Genomic DNA, 22,655 nt, shown 5'->3' on the forward strand with positions numbered 1-22,655 from the left:
TGGAGCTCAAACTAGTAGGAGAAACCTGGACCCAGGCCATGGTCATGACTGGCTTCCTCCCTCCTCTCCTTGCTACAAATCTTTTCAAATTTTAACTCCCATACATTGTGTAACACGAGCATCATTCTGTTATGGTTTCCCCAAGCACAGAAAAAACTGATCAGCAAACATAACCACCCCCTTGCCTTTTCATTTCACTTGTGGCAAAACATCTGTTACTCAACTTTCGAAATACAGGAAGTCTCTCATACTCAGAGCAGCTCAACTTGCTTGGGGTGTAACAAGTAGTTTTCTGGTGTATTGAAAAAAGTATGTGCAAAATCAAATTTTCAAAAGGCGGACAGAATGCGTGCGTCACATGTAAGATCCAAACAAACAGTAAGTGCAAAGAAAAAATGGCCTTTAGGTCCTGGCTGCCTCAAAAACAACTTGCTCTTTGGTAAAGAAATGACCACGCATCTGCTAGGCTACAGAGTATAGACGTGCAGTCGAGTTCTTAGAGCATCCCGGGCTCCTCTGTGTAATTGGGCGAGCAGTTGGAGCCGAGCTGTCGCATGGCTCGTGTCAAACTGCTAAAGGACTGCCAAAAAAAACCCGCCTCAAGTAGGTCAGCTCTTTTCAAGAAATAATCAAGCCCAATCGGACCTTCTCTCTCAGTATGTGAGCAGGAGGTGGGTCAAATCTAGTCATCTGTTACAGCACATGTCAGTCTCAGCACTGGAATCTCCAGTCACGCTTTACAACTCGGGTTCCATTAGTTAAAGGCACAGTGGGAAAACCCTCTGGAGCCCCATGGAGGCTAAACTCATACCAGCAGCTTGATGCAGATATAGTACCACTCTGAAACCCGCCCACACGCGCACACACACAAAAACAGACACACCTCTGTCTCCAGACATTACTGATACACTACAAACAGACTTACCGATGGCCAAGCTTTGTCTCGCCTCAGTCCATTCTCCTCACAGCGCCTGGAAACGGGACTCAAGCGGTTGGAAAACAACTGAAAAATCTTCAAGCTTTCTGATCTCTTCCCTGTTCTTCCCTCCCTGTTTGCCTCTCTGTCTCTCCCCCGCTCCACTCCCTCACTTTCACTTGGTCTGTCTGTTTCTCAGGGCACCACGACTCTGTTTTCTCTCTTCTTTCGTCTGTCCAGTGACTGCACGATACACATCAATTATTCAGAAGCGGTCTCTGGATTTCCACGGCAAAGCCAATCACAGATGGAGCTGTGTGCTAATGGGCTCCTGCTGTACCTGCCACCGGCTCCTTCATGCTCCGAGACACTGGGCCACAGGGAATCAGGTTAAGCTCTTCAAAACTTCACACAGCACACACACACACACACACACACACACACACACACACACATGCTGCTGAAGAAGAGTGACCGCATGCCTGTAAAGCATCTGCAGTGCAAAGCCACAAATGAACAGGAAGCTCTCTCTAGTTTCAAAGGGGTTAAAAGGAAATGGAAAAAAAAAAAGACAGAGTGCAAAAGAATGAAACAGAAAGATAGACAGAATGAAGCAAATCCTTTCTCACCTTGGATGTGCGGTGTAACTGATGTCCCCAGTCTCTCTCTCACTCTCTCTCTCTCTTTAGTGATCCATTGCACCGTTGCCTAATGTCCCCATCACATCGAGATGGATGGACAGATACACACACTCACACAAGTGCAGAGGCACACATACACACTCTAGGATACACATGCACGGCGTGCCACTTTGCCCCGAAGGGAGCAAAAGGGAAATATGCAGGCGGCTCACATTTCAGACGTGCAAAGGGGGATGGTGCCTAACGTGGCAGACAGTCTGTGTCTTGGCCCATAGCCAAAGCATCACAAGAGAGAGCGATGGGAAAAAATCCCAAACAACAAGCTTGAATCAATCCAGTCAGAGCTTTGTTTAAAAAAAAAAAAAAAAAAAAAAAAAAAAAAAAGTGATTACCGCTACCACGGCAGGGGAATCCTCCCTAATCGGTGTGAGTTTACGCGGGTTTGTCTGCACTAGTGACATTAAATTACAATGATTCATTAAGTCCATGGCTGATGGCTGGCTTGAGTGAACCATCTCACATCATGACATGATTGTTAAAATTGTTTGCTTTTAATTACTCAGATTATGAGGGTTGATTATAAGTGTGAGAAACAGGTCCTGTGTTTTCTCTGGCTGTCACTAGAAATTCTCCATTAAATAAGAAATAAAGAGTTGAATTAGTGTTAAACAGTGCTGCATTGTTGGTTTAGCTTTAGACACCGCTAAACCCCTTAAAAAACGGTTATAATCATGCATATCAATGGCATCCAATTAAAAAGAAATCATCTGTTCAGACGTTATAGATTAAAGCATCAGGACCAGAGCGACCTCACAGACTGAGTTCTTAAATATTATATTTCTGCAGGGAGAAAGAATTCATAGAAATGCGAGGACATGTCAGGTCTGCAGGCTACATTAAAGAGGTGAGGAGATGAAGCTGGCTCAGACAGGAAATTGAGCTTCCTCTCACTCTTACTGCAAACGCAATGAGTCAGAGCAGGTCTCCAACAATATTGTCGCCACTTCACATCTGGGCAAATGCAAATAAGCCTTCAAAACCGGACCAAATTTTTTTCCCCCTTTTTTTTCTTGATTGCGCTAAAACCTTGAACTGGTGATAGTTTCACAGCAAGTGCAACATCGGGACTGAACTCCAGTTTAACTGTTGCTGAGCGATTTCATCAGCTGGACAGAGCAAGAACATGTCAAAACAGAGGCCTCGTTAGAGGCAAAAACCAGTCCTGTTCATTATTTCAGCCTGCTCCTCTCCCCACCGCAGGGGTTGATTACATTACTAACACAAGAGATTCTAGCTTACTAATTACACATCATTAGAGTTAAAGCTCCACACAGAGAAACCCAGGCAGTGGATTTCTGATCGTTGGGTGGTGAATTGAATAAAGAAGGTAGAAAGAATGGTTTGCGGCGAGCGTGTGCCGCAGGGACAGCCGTGGGCTTGGGTTTCCTGTGTATTTGCACTCACATCAGCTCTGTAAACTGTGTGTGTGGTTGTGACATGTAAAATACGACAGGGCCGAGAAAAGCGATCTGTCACTGGTGGCATGGCAGATTGGGTGCTCTCTTGACGCTGCCTTCCAGTTGGGCTGATTTACAACATGCTGACAGAATTCTTATGCAGAGCATTGACATTCTTTACATTTTCACTACAGGAGGACGGTAGTTACACCTCACTGCTGCAGACTTGGAGCTGCTTTTTAACTTCCACATGCATTCAGTTGTTCATTCAAAAACATCAAAACGCTCATCACTGCGTCTTCTTTAGCAATCAGCTCAGTCTAACAAGGCTATTCTTACCCCAACGTACACAAACAAATGTGATTAAGGGGTGAAATAGCTCGGGTGTGGTGCAAGTTTTGTGCTGCTAAAAAGAGAAGTGGGAAGCATCGCTCAAGGAGACGGCTGAGTGCATTAACATGGCAGCTCACGCTTTGCAACAGAGGGCGCCGAAAATTAAAAGAAGGATGATTTTTCACCCAACTGCTGTAAGGAGCCAGGGTGCATGCTGGATACTATCAATCTTGGTCCCACTCTTTAAGTGTTAAGCCATCATTTAGAGCCCCAAGAGCCAACAGAGCACCTCTTAAAACTTTACAGCTGGTGACTTTGGGATTCTATCATAGTCTTGACAATGATCAAATATAAGGTCCAGGCCATAAACAAAACTGTGATTCCACGGCTTGAGGAGTCATTTGTGTCCCACTGATGTTTGATTTACAAATATGTAATATAAATGAAAGATAGAAAGACTTTAACTTTTAGATTTGAAACAGATGTAAAGTGTACGCTACAAAAACCTTTGAAGATATTTCTCATCCACAACTTAAATCATTAAAAAAATTAATATAGACCAGACTTAGCATTAAAATATTGATTATACCATTAAAATCTTTTTTTTTTTTTCCATAATATGTACATAGTCATCAATTTTAGGTTATGAAAAAATTACATTTTAGTTTCAACAGCATTCCCTGAGCATGAAACACTTTCAGCCCTGGGAAATATTTTGGAATATTCTACGAGTTCAACAGGAAGCTACATTTATCTGAACTTCATAAAGCTCAAGGGAAAAAGAAAAGTTTGAAAGTAAACAATTTATGGAAAGATATTAAGTGAATCAAAATGTCCTCTTGGCATTAGCATAGATGTTACACTGACTGATGTGTAATTACCAATTTGATGCAAAAAAAAAAAATCTAATAAAATCAGATGCATAGTAGTAAAATAAGAAAATGAGATCTTACACTTTTTAATGTTTTCCAGATACTTTGTTTAAAAACGATGGGTTCTGTGGATTTAATGTCTCTCTATTCATGAAATAACCGTGGAAATAAAGCAAAAAGTGCAAAAAGTTATGAACATTAGCACATCAAACTTCCCTTATTAGAAACCAATAAGTCCCTTTTTTATTTGTATTTTTTTTAAACCCAACTACAGTGAATAATGCAGATGAACTGAAGCCGAAGAGGAGCTGTTATGTTCTTAACATTTCGGGAAAAGCAGTTGCTGTGTCTTCTATGCCACTTGCTAAAACTAGTCAAAAGGCACGTAAGAAACACTCGACCAGGAGCGCACCTTGCAATTAGTCTGTCGCAACATCTCAAGAAGAACAATGGAGTGCTATCTTTGCTCTCGCTTGCAAGCAAAGACGGGTCTACGGAGATGAAATTGGTAGAGAAAAGTGTAAACAATAGCAGGCCCGCCTGAATAAGGGGTTGTGCGAATGAGAGACGCGTCCTGCCAGACAAACACATTAGCTGTCACTCGCTATGCTAATGTACTTCTATTAAATGTCAGCATGACATGCTCTAAGGGAAGAACAAGCTGTTGATCCAAGACAGCTGACTGCTACCACTGACAGCACAATGTTCAAATAAAAAATAAAAAAATCAAATAAAAGACAGACAACAGTGGTAAAATATGCCTGTTTTAAAGGTGCTCAGATGAGCGAAATAATGAATCACTTCATTGGTTTGTATTTCAGGATCATTCAGATGTGTTGAGGTAAAAGCCTCGGAGTGCTGCAAGTGTTCAGCAAAATGAACAAAAGTGCTGCTGCTGGATGTTAGACAAAATAATTATCTTCTTGCCCTGTCAGTGGGGCGCCCACCAAAGCCAGGGTAAGGAGCCTGTCTGTAGCACGTAAGCAGATCAACTCGGAATCCAGACACACACACACACACAGGCGTGCATACGCCATGGACAGATCACTCCGGCAATCACAGATTAATACAGGAGGCTAATCCTACTGACAGAGAGGTCAACGTTCTGTTCTCCCTGACAAAGCGCTTCTCTCTCTCTTTCTCTCTCTCCCTCCCTCTCTCTCACACACATGTACAGATCAATTATTGATAGATAGGCAGTGGCAGGCTTGTATACTTTTGCACTTTTCACATCACTCTTTCTCAATCTTATCACACCGTCGAGCAAACTTTTCAGACACCCCTGATGCGCTGCCATCTGATGTGTATCTCAGTGAGCTTTGAAATGACAAAGTGACAAAGATCACCCAAAAGAAGGCGGAGACATTGACATTGTCGATAACATTTTAATCGGCGTACAGTGAACGAGGGACGTCAGAGATTGAACGCGGTGAAAGGCAAATGCGCCGCAACTGCAATTCTGCAAAGTGTCAATTGGAAGCTTTTTGAATTAGTCTAATTATGGACAGCTATGGTCTTGTCATCTGCAGCGTGTGTAGAGTGTGTTAGAGCAGGCTGGGGATCTTTGTCTGCATGTGCATTGATCGAGCAGCATGGCTCAGTGCTCGAGTGTGTGGTGTCGGGTGGCCGTCCTTCTGTCGCCATCCTGCCTGTGACTGGCCTTTTTGCCTGAACTGCACTTTCTCCCTACAACCCAAAAAACACTGTGTTCCCATGTGTGTTCTGTATGTTAATGTGTGTATGAGAGGGACAGAGATAATAAAATAAAAATGCAGACTGACAGAGTACGACTTAGAAAATGAGGATGTGAGCATAGGGATAGGATGCAAAGGCCAGGCGGAGTGAGTGTTTATTGCCGCTGTGTGCTGTCGTCTCCCTGTCTGGAGCGGCAGACGCCCTTGTGACAGGGCCAAGATGGATGCCTGTACCATGAGAGTGGGGAAGCTCCAGTCATATCTACATCCCTCCCTTTCTTCCAAGCATGCTTCCAAATGCCCCCACTGCTACGAGGACACAAAGGATCCTAACAACTCCACTAGTCGCCACACAGCTTCTCTCGGATTTATGAGGCACGTGAGTGCAATCCACGTCAATAAATGTCAAATATTATCTCCCTTTATACTCAGTGCTGCTTAGTATCTACAGAAGAGAACCAGCCACTCGTTTTTGGGAGGCTCCCAGTGTCCGAGCAATCCTGGTAATCTGCACTCCTCTGAAACATCTGTTTATCTTCATTCCCCACAGCCTCGCCATGTCAGGCCTTCTCCGAATGAAGTACACACACACTTCAACCCAAGTGCTCTCTCGCCATCTATCTGTGTTGCGCCAATGCCTGTTCGTAGCTCACTTTGACAAATGGACATGAACAGGACACTTCAGGAGAGCTTGGGCTTTGGCTTTGAGCAGGTCAGGTTAGAAATGAGCACTACTCTCAAGCAATAATTTATTTATTTTTTTAATGTCATTTTCAGATATCTGCCATTTCTGGAGTGTGATTTTTAGTGCAAGTGGTGGAGGGGTGTTTAAACAAGGACACAGTGTCACCTTTTCATTGCTGCTCAGCTGCCCTGGCTTTTGTATCCACACAACCAACTCAAGGCTATATATTTGGGTTGAACATTTATGTAGCAGTTCATTTAAGCCTGGCCTTCTTCATAACATGTGGAAGTTATTCTGACTTTTAACTGCAGTGTCGGAATGGAAGTGGTTGTTCGGCTTTTTCAAGCACTTAATTACTTACTTTCCACTGGGACTAAAAGTAAAACCTTATGTTTTGTCTCCTCATGCAACTGGCAAATATCAAGGTGAAGAAAGGCTGACTACTATTTAGCCAAATTCAGACACACTGACCATATCAAGTAGTTTGCCGTGATGAAGTTTCAAAGGTGACTAATAGAAAAGGAAGCTGTGGTTCAAAACTAGCAAGTAATACAAAACGATTTAGCCAGCTATCCTCCCCAACTGAGCCTGCTGAGCGTACAAAATGTGGCAAGCAATTGACTGAGTGGACTGAGAGAGTGATTTACAAGAAAAGGCTCTGACTCTGAAATGTAATACAGCATGCACAGACATGTCTCCTGTTTCTACACGTTTGCGATATATAAAATGTAGCTTGCATTTAAAAATGGACATATCGCAGGACATCCAGCCTGACGTGAGAAAGAGAGAGAGAAACGGCAGAGGCAGTGCATTAAAAAAATTTTTAAAACCTGAGCGGAAAAGGCCTCACCTGCTGACTTTGGGGTGAACTTGTCCCGGTTGGCTGCACACACAGCCAGGAGCCGGTAGCCCAGGTCCAAGTCAAAACCCTGCTGTGCGGCAACACGGCTCACCACCTGTAGGGACAGACCAGGGGTGTGTTAAAACATGTCTCGGTGTCAGTGCCAATGCATGAGAAGAAAACTTTTTCCCTCTGCAGATAAACTCCGACACACACAAAAACCTCGGAGTGGATATTATGTGAACTCTTCTAAACATGTTTCTTAGGACTGGGACTGTTCAATGCACACAAGTGAATATAAGATTATGCGCAATTATACTTCTTTTCGAAAATCCCCACCCCTGAACCTCATGAGAACATCTTAAACCAGGAGAGTGTTTGTGTTAGCATTACACCCCTCGCCCTTCTTATCTCATCCTTTTACACAAAATATCTCTCTAAAATAACTCGCAGTGGAGCAATTTCCCCTATTCCCCATTCAAACACATGAAATATTTACCATATCTGTTTGCATGAATAATGAATCACAAAAGAAAACAGCCACCTCCACTGATGTGACTCTGTGTTAAGGGGATATTGGTTATTCTTCTCACTGTAGGACTGATGGGTTTCCCTGGAAACATTCCTGTTTGTTCTCTCACCTGAGCCTAAACTTGGCCCAGTAAACTCCAACATAAGTAAATAAAATAAATAAATATAACATTTCAGCATAAATCTGTAGCGAACAAGGCCAAAAGGTAGAATGTAATACGCACAGTGGTAGAAATTATTATGCCTCCACAAAATGTTTCATTCAAAACAACAGAAAAACATTAAAAAACATGTCTGTCATTTACTGACCAGGTAATTTTTTTTAATTATTATTATTATTATTATTATTATTTTTTTTTTTTTTTTTTAACAAACACTGATGTTTCTTTACAACAACAAAAAAGTTTAAAGTGATCATGAAGAAGAAAAAAAAACTAGGTCTAGAAAACCAACTTGGCTTTGATTAGCAGCAATCCACTATCTGTACTGTCAGCTACTATATGGCGACTTGAGCTGAGACCACTGCTAACAAAACAGTAAATCATAAACCACTGTATCAGCTTCACCATCAAAATAAATCACTTATTAACTCTATTTAACTCAAATGAACCTTCTGATATACGTATTCATTTCTGTGTTTGACTTGCAACGGAAAAAATAAATAAAATAAATCAGGTTTCATGGACAAAATGACAACCTAACCCAGAATGCCAGCTTTTCATTCATGGTTTAATAGTCAAATAATGCAGTGGTGACAGGACTCTAAGATCTGATGAACAGCATCTCTTATAATAAAAATCCAGAGACATTTTTTATCCTGTAGTTTGCCATGCGTCTGACAGCAGAAATGTCGAGTTTCTGCCAAACTTTAATTTCCCGTCTGCAACTGCATCTGCCAAGAGTACAGGACCAGGCACGGTGCCACGCAGGCTAGCACAGATTCGAACGGGCTTTAGAAATGTTCCCTCTCATAAGCCTTTCGCTTCGTAATCTCTTTTCTCAGAACGCTGGCCCCAAAAATTATACGGTTTACCAGCAACATTTCAGGTCACTGAACCAGACTGATCCGGAGTTTACCGTTTTATCATGTAGCAAGAATAGGACGGAATCGAAACAACAACAAGACCGGTAGAGGACTGGTAAAGGGGGGGGAAGACATTCCATAAATAAAAAAAGCAAGGATATTTACTGCTGGTTATTTACTTCGAAATGTATTCCCGTCCCCTGGTGGTCTAGTGGTTAAGATGCAGCGCTCCCACCGCTGCGACCCGGGTTCGATTCCCGGTCAGGGAACCATCCCCAGCCACTCTTAGTGCCGGTCCCAAGCCCGGATAAATTGGGGAGGGTTGCGTTAGGAAGGGCATCCAGCGTAAAACATGTGCCAAATCAAAACGTGCGGAGGATCCGCTGTGGCGACCCCTTTTTTTATTTACTTCGAAATGTATTGCATCATACATAAATTAAGTTGATTTAAACAACATGGAAACTAACGCATTATGCGGATATAAAAATAAAAACAAAAGAAAAATGGAAATAACTTGACAGAAGCAATTGGATTGTTTCAAAACTGATATTTTTCAACAAAAATCTGCATTTGATTTGCCACATTTTGCTCCACTCCGGATTAAATAACTTAAACATGATCTCTATAACCGGGCTAGCATCCAATCCTGGGTGTAGACTCGAAAATCAACCACAAACCTCACCAGGATAAATCAGTTATGAATGTAAGAATGAATGCTGTCTATAATATAAATATTGCTTGCGTAGTTTTGAAAGCAATGACTGAACACATACACTCATGTTAAAAAAATATTGTTTCACTTGAAGTAAAAAAAAATGTAAAAGTAAAAGCCACAGATAATGAAGAAGGACAGTGAAAGAATGTGCTTCCAGATAGCAGTTGTCAGTATCGCTACTGACAGGCTACGGAATATGTCATCTATCATTTGGTGCAGTGAGGAGAATGTGCATGTGGTGCGAAGAAACAAGTGTGTCGAGGACGGAGCGGCAGCAGCACCGAGCTACCTGCCGCCCGAGGGGCCTATGTGTAAGACATGTCCACATCTGTCGGCCAGCATTCTTATCAGCTCTTCACTTTCATCTCCCTAACACCCAGAACAGTGCTGGAAGGCGGGGAAGGAGGATACAGAACGCTAATCCGAAACACTAAACACCTAAATAAGACCATAGGCACCTACATGCAAATTGAATTGGCAAAAGAAAAGCAATGTTATATACACAAACTGCATAGAGAGAGTGTACACATAAGTGTGTACCTGTTTGTGTATATTTAAAATTCATGCAGAACAAAACACAAAGGACTTAACAGAAACTTTCACTAGCTTTTCAAGTTTGCCGTGGATAACAGATATTTACAGAAGACGGGAGACAAGTTAATTGACAATACTTTCATTATGCAGTATAAACACAATGCCATGCATACAGGATACAGGAAGTAGAAGCGGAGTGAATCAGAATGAACTCATCCCGAATCTCTGTGCTAGGGGTGGTCTTGTCAGAAGATCAAAGCTAAAGTGATCTTCCCTCTCTACTTCGGGTTCACACTTGTTTTGACATTCGCTCGCAATCTCTCGTGTCATCTACATTGTGCACTTAGCCTTTGATGATACATGATAGAGTCACTCGAACTACGCACAAAATTCCTTGTGTTAACTTCGTCTGCTTCGTGCGTTGCGTTGCTGTTTTTTTGCTAGACATCTGGGACGTGAGTGAGATCTCAGACGGAATTTGTTCTTGAGACAAGCTCTTGATTGTAGAATTTACTGTAATTAATCAAAGGGCAAAAGGCTAAAAGTGGTTTCAAAGAGTGGCTGAATTCTCTGGCTGGCTGGTTTAAACAGGGCTTTAGGGGCTTTAAGGACTTATTTAAAGAATAAAGATTATTTTGTCGTTTACTTGATGCTCCTTCAGTTTGCCATTAAGTCTCGTAATCTCGCCATAAGCTGAAGATTCATCCAGCATTACCCCCAGCTGCTCTGACAAAAGAACACTCTTGAAACACCGGGCTGAACGTGGCTGTTGATAAGGCGTAAATTATTTCCAATATGTTTTTTAGTAAATCATTATCTGATGAATGGAGATTGATCACAGGCAGAGTAGAAACGTCTCTGCTGGAAATCAATCGGAGGGATGGCTTTACAGCTGCGCTAAGCGCCTGCACTGGAGGCCTGTGTGAAGCTGGAGGTGCTGGTCACTGGCCTCCTGCCATAATCGATGAGCAGCTGCAGTGGAGGATGGCAGGGTTGACTGCTTCTCCCTGACCTGTGCTTAAGTACCAGTGTCTTATCAGAGCAAAGGGGAGAAGGACAGAGCAAGGGAAACCCAGAGATATGGACTGTCTCTATGTGCGTGAATGAAAGTGAGGGGGCAGGGTGAGATAGAGAGAATGAAAACCAAGACTGAGAAACAGAGAAGGGAAAAAAGGGCAAGTGAGTGGGAGTGAGACAGAGATTATCGGAGAGGGAATAAAGGCACTCTAAGAGAGAGAGAGAGCAGGAGAGAGAAAGGGGAGAGCCTGGCGCTATGCGAAGCGTGACTTTCGCTTTAACCTCCGTCTCTGGCCCCTGATAGGGCAACATGAGTGGAGCAGCCGATGTCTTACCGTCAGACATCCCATCAGGCTTTGCTCAAAGGGCCTTTGGAACGCTCGCGGGTCTCCACACCAGTCGAGCAGCTCTGTAGCCGCTGTCTGAAAATTGGCCGGGTTCTGTAAGTGCTGTTGGAGAAAATGCAAGAGAAAACAAATTTACTATTCGAACACACTAAATCCAAACACCACAGCAGCTGTTCAGTATATTAAAATTTTTACAAAGAAACACTCATATAGAAAAATTAAAATTATATAAATATTCATACATTACACCATCAAAGAATGTTCTTTTTTTTCTATACCTGTACAGATCACCATCATCCCAGTGCTGATGCATATATATACTTTCTATTCATCTAAATTGTTTAATTTAGTTTGATTCTGTGTACCTTGTGGTATCATTGCCTGCATTTACTGTCCATATTTACTGTTGTGCTTTACCCTCGGCAATGTCTACTACACACTGCTTGGTTCCTTAAAGAAACTCTGTTTTGTTTTTAATCCATTGCCATGCAATCTACAAAAAAAGGTGACAATAACGCTGACTTTGACCTTAAACAGCATTACCATATATCTATTACAAGGTAAATAGGACTGTTTTTTTTGACAAACTGCACCCATAAGTACAGCGCTACAGTTCACCGCTCATTATACTAATTAGTTAAACTAGCTATACATTGACTAATCATGCAATTATGGTTAAACCAAATCTTTCTCTTCTGATTGGCTAGAAAACACTAAAGCCTCTTACTCACTGTTACAAAAACAAATTTGATTAAAAAAAAAGTTAAAATATACATGGTTTACAATTACACTTCTAAATCAACTACTTGTTTAAAACGTCTGCAAGTATTTTTACCCCAACTGTCCTCTGCTGACTTATCGGTTCAATTTACATTTCATACAACATATTTGCGAACGTCGCGTTACAATTGTGGTCTGTGCTTCATGTTCTCGAAGCCTAAGTTACGATTAGAAAACCGGCTCTACCCATATTACACTTGGTTCAGGGAGGATGTAAGAGTTTGCTGCCAGGAGTGTGATACGCGAGATGCCATCTTATGGGTGTTTTTCGTTTGTATTTGCAAAACGTGCTCGGCACATTTGCACATAGTAAAATCCAAGTACAAACTGTTTCACAATACACAAGTACAAAATCTGCTCTACACATTTGCAAACAGTGACAGATTTTTAGACTTACGTTACAAAAACCTCCTGTAAGACTTTATTTTATTAGGTTTGTCATCATTGAATTATAACTAAAATGTTAATCTGGGCTGGGTTAGGGCGATTCAAACTCACACAACAATGAGTTTAATTCAGAAAAAGTACTGAGTACATCAGTGTATTCAGTGCGTGTGTCCTGATCTAGTCCCCGCAATGAAAAGAGATAAACACAGTATAATTAGGTGTTGGCACATCTGTTCACAAATGAGATAATGATGAGATTTCTCCCAAGGCCAAAGACACATCACTACATGGAACCCAAAAGAACTCACTTTGTATAGAGAAAAATGGTATTGTAAAATTGCAGTACTCTTTATAAACTTTACTTTGATCACTGGACATCCTGACCTTCACGGAAAAGTAAAATTCCTCTCCAAAGATGCCTCAGAGCATTCCGAGATAAAAAGGCATTTTGATTGAGGTTTGTTTATATTTCCAAGTCTCTCTCTGGTGAGTGTTGCAGCTCCTCCTGCTCCATCTTTGCTTAACCTCTGCTGCATCTGTGTGACCCCGTAAAGACCCAACCACTAAACACAAAGCCTCCTGGCTTGAATGCAGCTGTGCATTCTGGGATGGACACCCCCCCCATTACACCCTTTCCCATTACTAAAGAGCTCAGTGCTCCTCAAGGCCTGCTCACACCAACCCAGTAAGTCCTAATCCACCCTCCTCATCATCTTTTGTCCACTAAGATGTAATAGATCCACAACACTGAAAGCAGTAGCCAAGCCGGCTGGTAAACAAAGAAATGCACATGAGGGAAGCTTTGAGGCGCTGAATGAGAAGAGGCTTATTCTTTTATTCACAGATTTTTTTTTATTGAGTCCTGAAATTGTTTATCCATTTCTCGTGTGAGCCCCTCCTTTCCATTCCATCCCTATCACACTGCTGCTCACAAGACATGATGAGAAATTTAAACAAACGAGCCAGCCTCGTCTGAGCTCTCACTTTGGAAATGGCCCAATGCCGTTCGGCCGTGCCGAGAGGAAGAACGCGCACACTCTGAAAACTTCCATTATGCTTGTTGACGGGCACCTCCTCTTCCCCGCTTGCTTCAAGGAAGCAGCATTGTCTCAGGGGGGGCAGCAGAGGTCGCCATTTGAATGAGCGGCTTTGGTGTCCATTGACAAAGAGCTCATGTGACAATGAGCCAGTGTGTGCTGCCGTACAGCCCTGCTGAGTAAATCCCGCGCAACATAAGGGCAGTGTGGGCTGGGGGAAAAATCTCCTCCTGCCACAAAGCTGGTTCAGACAAAATTGCGTTTTGAGGCGAGCAATTCTGCGGTTGAATCGGTATTCTGAAATGTATAATGGGTGAGTAGGGGAGGGGAACTGAAAGGAAGACCGAGGCAAGAGGGGAGAAAAAAAAAACGTGTGTAAGTGTGTGTTTAGTGGCACCGTTGAGCTGATGTGTGCATTGAAGCGCGGTTGGCACGGCTCATGGCACAGGTGTTCCAAGAGCTTCAGCCAAACCTCAACCCTCCACCTTTCCCCTGCCATGCTGACATTGTCCAAACATGACCCCTCTACCGCAGGACTCCGGCGATGCGTCACGTGACAAAGAATGACAAAGCCTTGTGTTGCTCTTTTAAGTTCGCGGTAGGACTGATAAGAGATATCTCCTAACATTTGTCTCTCTGACAACAGAAATAAAGAGACATATCTAATCTAAAGCAAATAGTTATTTTTGTTGTTTTTTTGCTTTTTTCTCCAATGTTACCCCATCAGAGAGGTGAGAAGACTCATCTCATCAGTATGAGGATGTGAACTACACATCTGGCTGCTTTAGAAACAGAGCATGGCTCACTAGCACCACGCATTTGTATTCCGCTTGCATGCGAATAGTAATTCAGTCCTGCTCCAGAACATAGGAATAGGCTTTCTAATTAAAACTGAGCTGCTCTGCCATGTTTCCCTAATTAATTTTAAGCGCTAAAGTTCTTGGTCTTGAAGAGGAAAGGGGGAAATTAATTGTTCTGATCATCTGAGATAACATTTTTAAGTGCTCCAAGGGAAGTGTTGTGAACAATAAAGAGTTATATAGACTCTGAACAGAAGGGAGTTTTGCTCTGAGGAGCTGAAAGTAATGGTGCGCCAGATCCAGAATAAACACGGTAAGGAATTTAGTTTAAAGTGCAACTGTAAGGGCGTAGGGGCTGTCACTGAAGCAGCTCTCATTTTGTTTGATAGCTTTCAGCTGCTCTCTGCTGGGCATGTGGCGTTTACTGTGCATCAGGAGCCCTGTGACAACCAAAGATATGTGGGGAAAGGAGTGTGTAAATGAAAGGCCTTCAACAATGAAGCGAAGGAAAATATTACTCCTTTACACTCGCTACCTTGAAGAAAATATCAACAGATAACACATAGGAGCAATGTGGATGCTGGAAGTGACGATCTGGAGTACATAATAAAATAGCAGTTGATGGGCCGTTATGCCATAATGAGAAAACTCTTTTCTATACCTATATGTTCCTGATGATCCTCAAATGCAGTGTCTTTATAGACTAAATATAGTTTGTTATCTCACTCATTTCAGGCAATATTAGTTGCAAAAAATGTCTAAAGGTGCTTCGGAATAACAAGCCAGAGCAGGGTATGTTTGATTTATCACCATGTTTGATGATTATTTTAGACAGTTAGCATTAAGCATGGCACGTCATTGCTTAAACCGTCCCGAATTCTGGCTTATTTTTCAATTCGATGTTTCTAGAATCAGTGTACATGTCTATGACAATTAGACAAAGTGTGAAGCAGCAAAGAGCAGCATGTCACAAGCCAAAGACAGAAGAAAGAAAGGAGAAAGTCCCCATCAGATGCAGAGTATCAGCCTCCCAGTCAGCCAGGCTTCAAAGACAGACCTGGAGTGATAAGGTGCCCTTGTTTACCGGCAGACAGGATCAGGCTGTACCTGCTGCAGTGAAAAAACCGAGCTCGCACGCACACGCACAAGCACAAGCACACACGCACAAGCACAAGCACACACACACACACACACACACACACACACACACACACACACACACACACACACAGGCCTCCAGCCAGTACCCCAAAATCAAAACAGCACAGTGCATCGGGCTGCATGCAAATATACATACACACATATCACCAGCAATCTACAACCTACACAGACTGATCCTTCTGTCACACCTGATTTACTGCACACTCACCACACCCCAAATGTGCCACTAGAATTTGATTAATGAATGTCAATCGATGGTGTTTTTGTCTCTTCTTGGCAAAACTAGCATGCACAATAAAGCTAGTAGTGTCCTTCGTTATGAATTATGCACGTGAAACATTTTAACTGGCATCCTTTACTGCCATCGACTGGTATAATTCAGGGCAGAGGTAACAAAAGCCGACCCGAGTTAACACGCGCACGCAACTGAGATACTATAAACGCTCGGGAGCGCACACAGAGTCATGTACTGCGCTCTCATAAAGCTGTCAACAGCGACAAAGCGTCACACCTGCACACATAACAAACACACTGTCAGGCAATTAGCGATGTTTAAAAAAATGACAAAGCATAGCCCTGGGTCACAACTACCTGTGTGTTTATGGTATATGACTCATACGTAGCGAGCGACTTTATGAATTCATTCTGTACTGGAAATGGGTCTGTATGATGGAAAATGCTATCATGTGCTAGACCCAAATCTTCAGAAAAATCCTGTGGGAAAATAAAAAGGAACAAAAAGGGGTCTGCACTGGAGGATCTCCGCTCCGGCCCCCATTCTGCAACCCGATCCCAGGCCCAGCCAATTGGAAAGCTAACACATCACCATATAAGGCAGCTCACAGAGGCCGAGCAGCCGTGTATGCTCCGCTACCAACTGCACACATGTGTCAGTGCTCAAGCTATATTTGTATGCAGGGTTGATGAAGGCCTGCAACAGAAGTAAGACAAGTGTTGCACCCTGTTTTGACACCACATACAAATCCAGGGTATACTCGAAGTCTAGATAGGATTTTTTGTTTGTTTATTTTGTACTGCAGCTGATGAGCTCAGTGTACACGTGAAAGTGAAGCCTGTTTGGGTTAATTGTGCTTGGTGCTGTTGTCAGCTTACCTGTTTGATACACAGCAGTCTGTCATTGGTCTGCTGTATATGCCTGTCCATCGAAGGAATCGAATTCATCTTGATTGCTGTCTCTTTCGCTCTACCTGGAAGCCATTAAAGATCTTCTCTCTGAGGATTAGACAGACAAAGAGAGGAATGTGTCAGCATGAGAGGGAAAGCACTTCAGTGACGATCACCTCAACAAGGATCTAAAAGACATTAAGTGTTCAGGTGACTTTTTTTTTCCCCCGCTCGTTTTTTTGTATTTCAAGGATAATCATGAAACGCATCTGCAGTCATATTTTCTGTGGAGCAGTGGTAAAGTGGAGGGAAGAAAGAAAGATACGGAATTATCTATGAAATACAAACACCAGCGCTGTTTAAGATGAGCCGTATCTGCACGGTCATACCCGTTGGAGTCAACTTACTGTTTGCATTGCTCAGAAGTTCACCCGTCCTTGATTTACCAGGCCACAGCCGGCTCTGTCATGGATATGCAAGCTTCAAGACCGTAGGCCAACCACGAAAATAAGATGTTACGGACAAGTCATGCAGCGCATGTGTTCTCGTGCTGTTCGTAAGAAAGGGCCTGCATCCCATCAGCATGTCTATTACATGGTGTTAAAGGTATCATACCTTCCATTCAAGGTTATCAATTCTGCCTTACTGGCTGATTTACAGTTCTATTCAGCTCTGAATAAATCCAAGGCGCCTCGCTCAGAGCTGTAACTCATGTGCCAGAGGAGACTAGGGGCGGTTAAGGCAGGACTTCATTCCTCATCAGCTCAACTTATCGCCATCACTCTTACAAATTTTCTGAATCCAAACAGGCAGGCAGCTAAAAAGAATTCCCCAGCGTGCAGCTCTGTGGCGGCCAGGTAAAGCTCGCTTCACACGTGTCGTATATGCGATCCAGACGCTTCGCATGTGCTGGAACCTGTTGCATTCGGTTATCTTGAAGAGAAAACAGTTATCAGTGTACTGACAGGCTCATTAATGAACCACTAGACATAAAAGTTAAAGCAGGGTGACAGGTGTGTACCTGCTTCTTCAGGCATGCCTTGTTAATAGTCTAGTAGGTCACTGTAAGCAAACAGTACACATTTATTCCAGGATATACACAGCTCTGGGGAAATAACGCTGAGTTAACCCAAAAGCAGCAGTTGCGCTCGGAGATGCGAGACGTGCAGAAACAGGACGTTTCCAGCAGGTGTCTCCCTCTAACGCCGCAGTCACTCTAATATCAGTGCACAGCTTCTCTGTGTTCCTTTAAGCCTTTACAAGCGCTACAAATCCTCTACTCCTGCTCGCTGACAGGACACTCTCAAACCTGCTGCATGCCCGGTTGACCTTGTGGCTATTGATTAACCATTTCCTACTGAATTCCTGCTGTCTCTCACCTCCAGTTACCAGCTGAGATGCAGTAACAAGCAGCTAAAGACAGAGGGAGAAAACATGAGAAGTAACTAGGGGAAGCTTGTCTGTGTCTGGCCCCTGGTCCTGGGCTAAATTTGTTGTGAGGAAGACAAAAACACGACAAAACACCGTCACGCCGTTTGCCAAGCATCCTGCTCTGTGACGCAGGCCAGTCGTGGAACAGAGCCCAGAGTCCGGTACTCTGCTCCTCCCTCACTCCTCTCTACTCTGTCCCTCAGGCAGGCAGGGAGGGCTGGAAAAATACTGGTTATATAACCCGGCAACTACCTCAATGAAAACAAACTCATGTCTTCATTATCCTGAAATGAGCACAGCCTAGTCATGAAGTCATTCCAAATACAAAGGGCACAGTCACATTCTCAGATAGAATCAGAATTCTAAACTCATGGTACACACACCAAAGAAAAAAAACATCATCAATATATGTAGATAACTTGAACACTGCTCTGAATATAGCCATATGAAGCGTATAAGAAGGTACACAATTAGAGGAGGTGATACTCTGGGATTACAAAAGCGACCCATCTTGGCATGAAACAGCCCTTCGAAGCGGAAGGAAGATTAATCATATTAGAGACGCGGCCCTACTAATAACGCATACCACCAGAGCGAAAACAAAAGCCAGGAAGTGGGGCAAAAAATTACGCTGTAAAACCCATTCTGCTTTAACAGAGGAAGCAGAAGAGCAGAGGCACGGGGAGATAGAAGGAGGAATTGAGAACACGCCAGAGCTAGAGGTACGGAGGGAGAGAAAGGAGATTATCTCTTTATAATCAAACACACACCGCATGACTGACTTCTGTATTTTCAGCCTGCAAATGACTTCTTGCTCCTGCGCTCAAAATATCATCAGCCATTCTCCCGGGTTAAGGACAGGGATTGAGGGAGAACGACGCCAGCATGCACAATCGCACGAGAGAGCAAAGGCCAGGCTTAAAACTGTGACCATAATTACATATCGCAGAACAGATCTGAACTTCTCGAGCACTATTCTATAATAATGCTGTCTATACCAGGCTCCACTGGTTTTGTAAATCCTGTAGTGATTGTTATCAGTTGCCGCTCATGCTGGGTACAGGGGTTAGGAGGGTGTTAAATAGTGTGCCAGCAGGGGCTACGGCTGTGTGCACCTGTTGGTCAGAGAGGCTCGACTCCCACGCCGATCAATCGGATCCGAGAAAATAAAAGTGCTAATAGGTGAAGCTAAATGCCTGGGTGTGAACGCGTGATGAACACGGTTAACAATTAAAAAGGATGGAGAGGAGAAGTGTCTCAGCGTACAAGTCACAGCAAGTTGAAAAATGATTAAAGCATTTTACAAATACTTCTGCTTAGTATGTCATGACAGAGTGTAAAATCTGGTAAGTGGATCGAGACATGGTTTAAATGTGTGATGTGTTTTTTTTTTTTTTTTATGCTCCAGATGCCCAGTCCCAGAGCAAACCACTGCACTGAACATAAAGCTGTGTTTGTTGTGTGTGGGGAGTTGGGCTGGGTAAAGACACTCTACTGCTTGCCATTGTCCTGTCCCAAAATGTGCTATAATCCCCTGAACAGTCTCTGCCACTCTGTGTGTGTGTGCGTGTGGTGTGTGTGTGTGTGTGTGAGTGTGTGTGTGTGTGTGTGTTGGCCTTCGCCTGCCCCCGCCTCTCCCTTTTTTCTTCTTTCCCCATTCCCTCCTGCCACACTCTCTCTCTCTCTCTCTCTCTCTCTCTCTCTCTCTCTCTCTCTCTCTCTCTCTCTCTCTCTCTCTCTCTCCCTCTCTCTCTCTCTCTCTCTCTCTCTCTCTCTCTCTCTCTCTCTCTCTCTCTCTCTCTCTCCAGAGCCCTGGGAGCATGCTGCTTTAACAGGCTGAGGAATGGATTCATTTCATCTAATGTGGTTTGGTCTGCAGCAAAGCCACTCACCCTGAGCAAGAGGCTCCCCACTGCAGTCATGTGTTTTCATACAAGCCAATCAACATGGCTGCATCAGCCTGGCCTCTTTCCCTCCCACAATCTCTCTCTCTCTCTCTCTCTCTCTCTCTCTCTCTCTCTCTCTCTCTCTCTCTCTCTCTCTCTCTCTCTCTCTCTCTCTCTCTCTCTCTCTCTCTCTCTCTCTCTCTCTCTCTCTCTCTCTCTCTCTCTCTCAATGTCGCTCCCTCTCCCCTTCCTCCATTTCTCCATCCTTTTGACTCACTCTACCTTCCCTATTCTTTCTCTATCTCTCAACCCCTTCCCTCAACCCTCTTTTTCTCCCGCCTTTCTTTTTCACTCTTTCCATCTGCCATTGGCTCTCAATTTCACATTGTCCAGCAGCTGACTTTCCTTCACATCTAACTCCTTTTAAATGCATCGACTTCCAGACAGGATCTGTTAGGAGTGTGCCATTTTTTTTATCCCCTGGCATACTGGACAGGCACTAGCTCAGAGTTGGTGTAAAGGAAGAAAAGAAGAAACGTGCACCCAATCACTCAATACACATCTAACATAGCTATTAGCGCTGCCGGTAATAATACTAGCGGCTACTACACAGCATCTGTCAGTGGTAACATTGCTACTGCTATTTTTGCTACAGACCACCTCTTCCCCAGAGAGACTGATAAGATTGGACATTATGCACTCAGCTCATAGCTAATGCTTAATCCTGGCCAATACTTGGTTAAAAGAGAGAGAGAGAGAGAGAGAGAGAGAGAGAGAGAGAGAGAGAGAGAGAGAGAGAGAAAGAGAGAGAGAGAGAGAGAGAGAAGGACCACTTGGTCCGAAATAAAACAACGAGGCCACAAAGCGGCAGTAACACCGAACAGGAAGGAAAACGCCTGGACAAGAGGAAAGCAGAATGACACCACATGAATTATTTGCAAAAGTTTGATAGTGTAGTGCGAAGTGTTCAAAGGCCAAACATATGAACAATAATACATTTTATTTCCTAATTCAACACAACATTATAGTGAGAAATAATCAAATTTGTCTGTGCTCAAGGAAATCCCATGAATGTAAAGTTACACAACCCCAGGAGATGCAGTGACCTCAGTTTACATGACCTTGCCCCAGAGAGGCAGGGATGAAATGCACATCACTAACTCTGAGCCAGTTTCGCCAAGCTGGAAATAATGTCAAGCCAGCATTTCCCACGTACTAACAGCCAACCGGTTTCCTGCCTCATGCTGCTGCACCACTAGTGGTGCTCAGATAATATCCACTTTAACTTCTCACCTGAGGGGACGTGCTGCAGAAATAGCTAGCGTCAGTGCAGCGGGCAATTTTTATGCACAAGCTGTGACTCCTGCGGCCGCTCCGGGGTCAGCTCGGAGTTTTAGCTCACAGTAGCTGAAGCTTGGTAATTCACGCGAGACGGTCGATCCTACACCAGCAGTTGCTGATGAAAGTGCTACTAGATCGACACAGCCGATGTGCCAACTAAGAGCTTCTAAATGAAAAAAGAAAACATAGCTGTTTATAATAAATTAATTAGCTAATAAAGAGACTAATTTGAAACACAAATGAGCTGTTTTATATGGAGACTATTCCTGTGGTCCTGTGTTCTGCGCTTCCCAATAGGGGAAAATTGAGAGCAGCTGTTTAACAATTTGATATTTGAGAGCATTCGGTGGCTATAAATATTGAACAGCAGCATGGTGCCAGAGGTCCCTACAATGGCAGGTATGTGCAACCAGATACCCAAGGGAAAATCCCATCATTCCACGAATGTGTTGAGGGAAAAGGGCCGTGGGTACGATTGAGCTCTATGATTTACTAAAGGGAGGCTGTGAAAACCTCCAGCTAGTTCAGATAACAACTGGCTGCCTTGCTGTGGCACTCAGCCTGCTTGACCTGACACAACAACTAAATCACTGAGAGCCTAAATCACAATTTACCTACATGCTCTTATCAACACGCTGACCTCAACTTGGCAAAGAGTGTGTGTGTGTGTGTGTGTGTGTGTGTGTGTGTGTGTGTGTGTGTGTGTGTGTGTGTGTGTATTTGGTGTGTTTGAAGAGGGGGGGGCATAAATGTTTAGCATTCCAGACAATTCCATGTTTACTGATCCCAAGATCTGTTAGGTTAGACAGTTAATTGGTCTAGATGTAGGACGGTAACTGAAGATATAATATTATTATATTATCAAGTACTGTGATTAATTATGCCTGTCTGTCGAATGTCTAAAAAAAATAATAATAATTTGCCCTCTCTTTTCAGTTGTTTAGCTGTAAGTCACTTAGTAAACCCAGGATAAATACTGTGTATGACAGAAATCAGGATTATTTTTTTTTTGTCATACGATCAATCATATATAAGACTCAAGTCCAGCCCATGCCTCACACCTCTCGGTACAATCTTTGGCATTTCATCACATTACGTCG

General features: G+C 43.3%; 1 protein-coding gene across 10 annotated transcripts in view; it reads right to left on the reverse strand.

Annotated features, from left to right (window-relative positions):
- The window catches only part of zmiz1a (zinc finger, MIZ-type containing 1a), a 112,862-nt gene that overhangs the window by 28,007 nt on the left and 62,200 nt on the right, over positions 1–22,655 (reverse strand). For 6 of the 10 annotated variants that reach the window (XM_083540332.1, XM_083540333.1, XM_083540336.1 and 3 more), the window contains 3 exons: positions 16,886–17,005; positions 11,596–11,709; positions 7,449–7,554 (listed from right to left, as the gene is read on the reverse strand). In XM_083540332.1, coding sequence (XP_083396458.1) covers positions 7,449–7,554; positions 11,596–11,709; positions 16,886–16,954 — 289 coding nt within the window. In that variant the 5' untranslated portion in view covers positions 16,955–17,005. Of the gene's footprint in view, positions 1–925; positions 1,332–1,545; positions 1,905–7,448; positions 7,555–11,595; positions 11,710–16,885; positions 17,006–22,655 lie in introns of those variants that run through there. The other 4 variants (XM_083540331.1, XM_083540338.1, XM_083540337.1 and 1 more) reach the window with 4 other exon arrangements.

The sequence above is a fragment of the Silurus aristotelis genome, assembly GCF_946808225.1.
Source record: "Silurus aristotelis genome assembly, chromosome: 4".
NCBI classification, from domain to species: Eukaryota; Metazoa; Chordata; class Actinopteri; order Siluriformes; family Siluridae; genus Silurus; species Silurus aristotelis.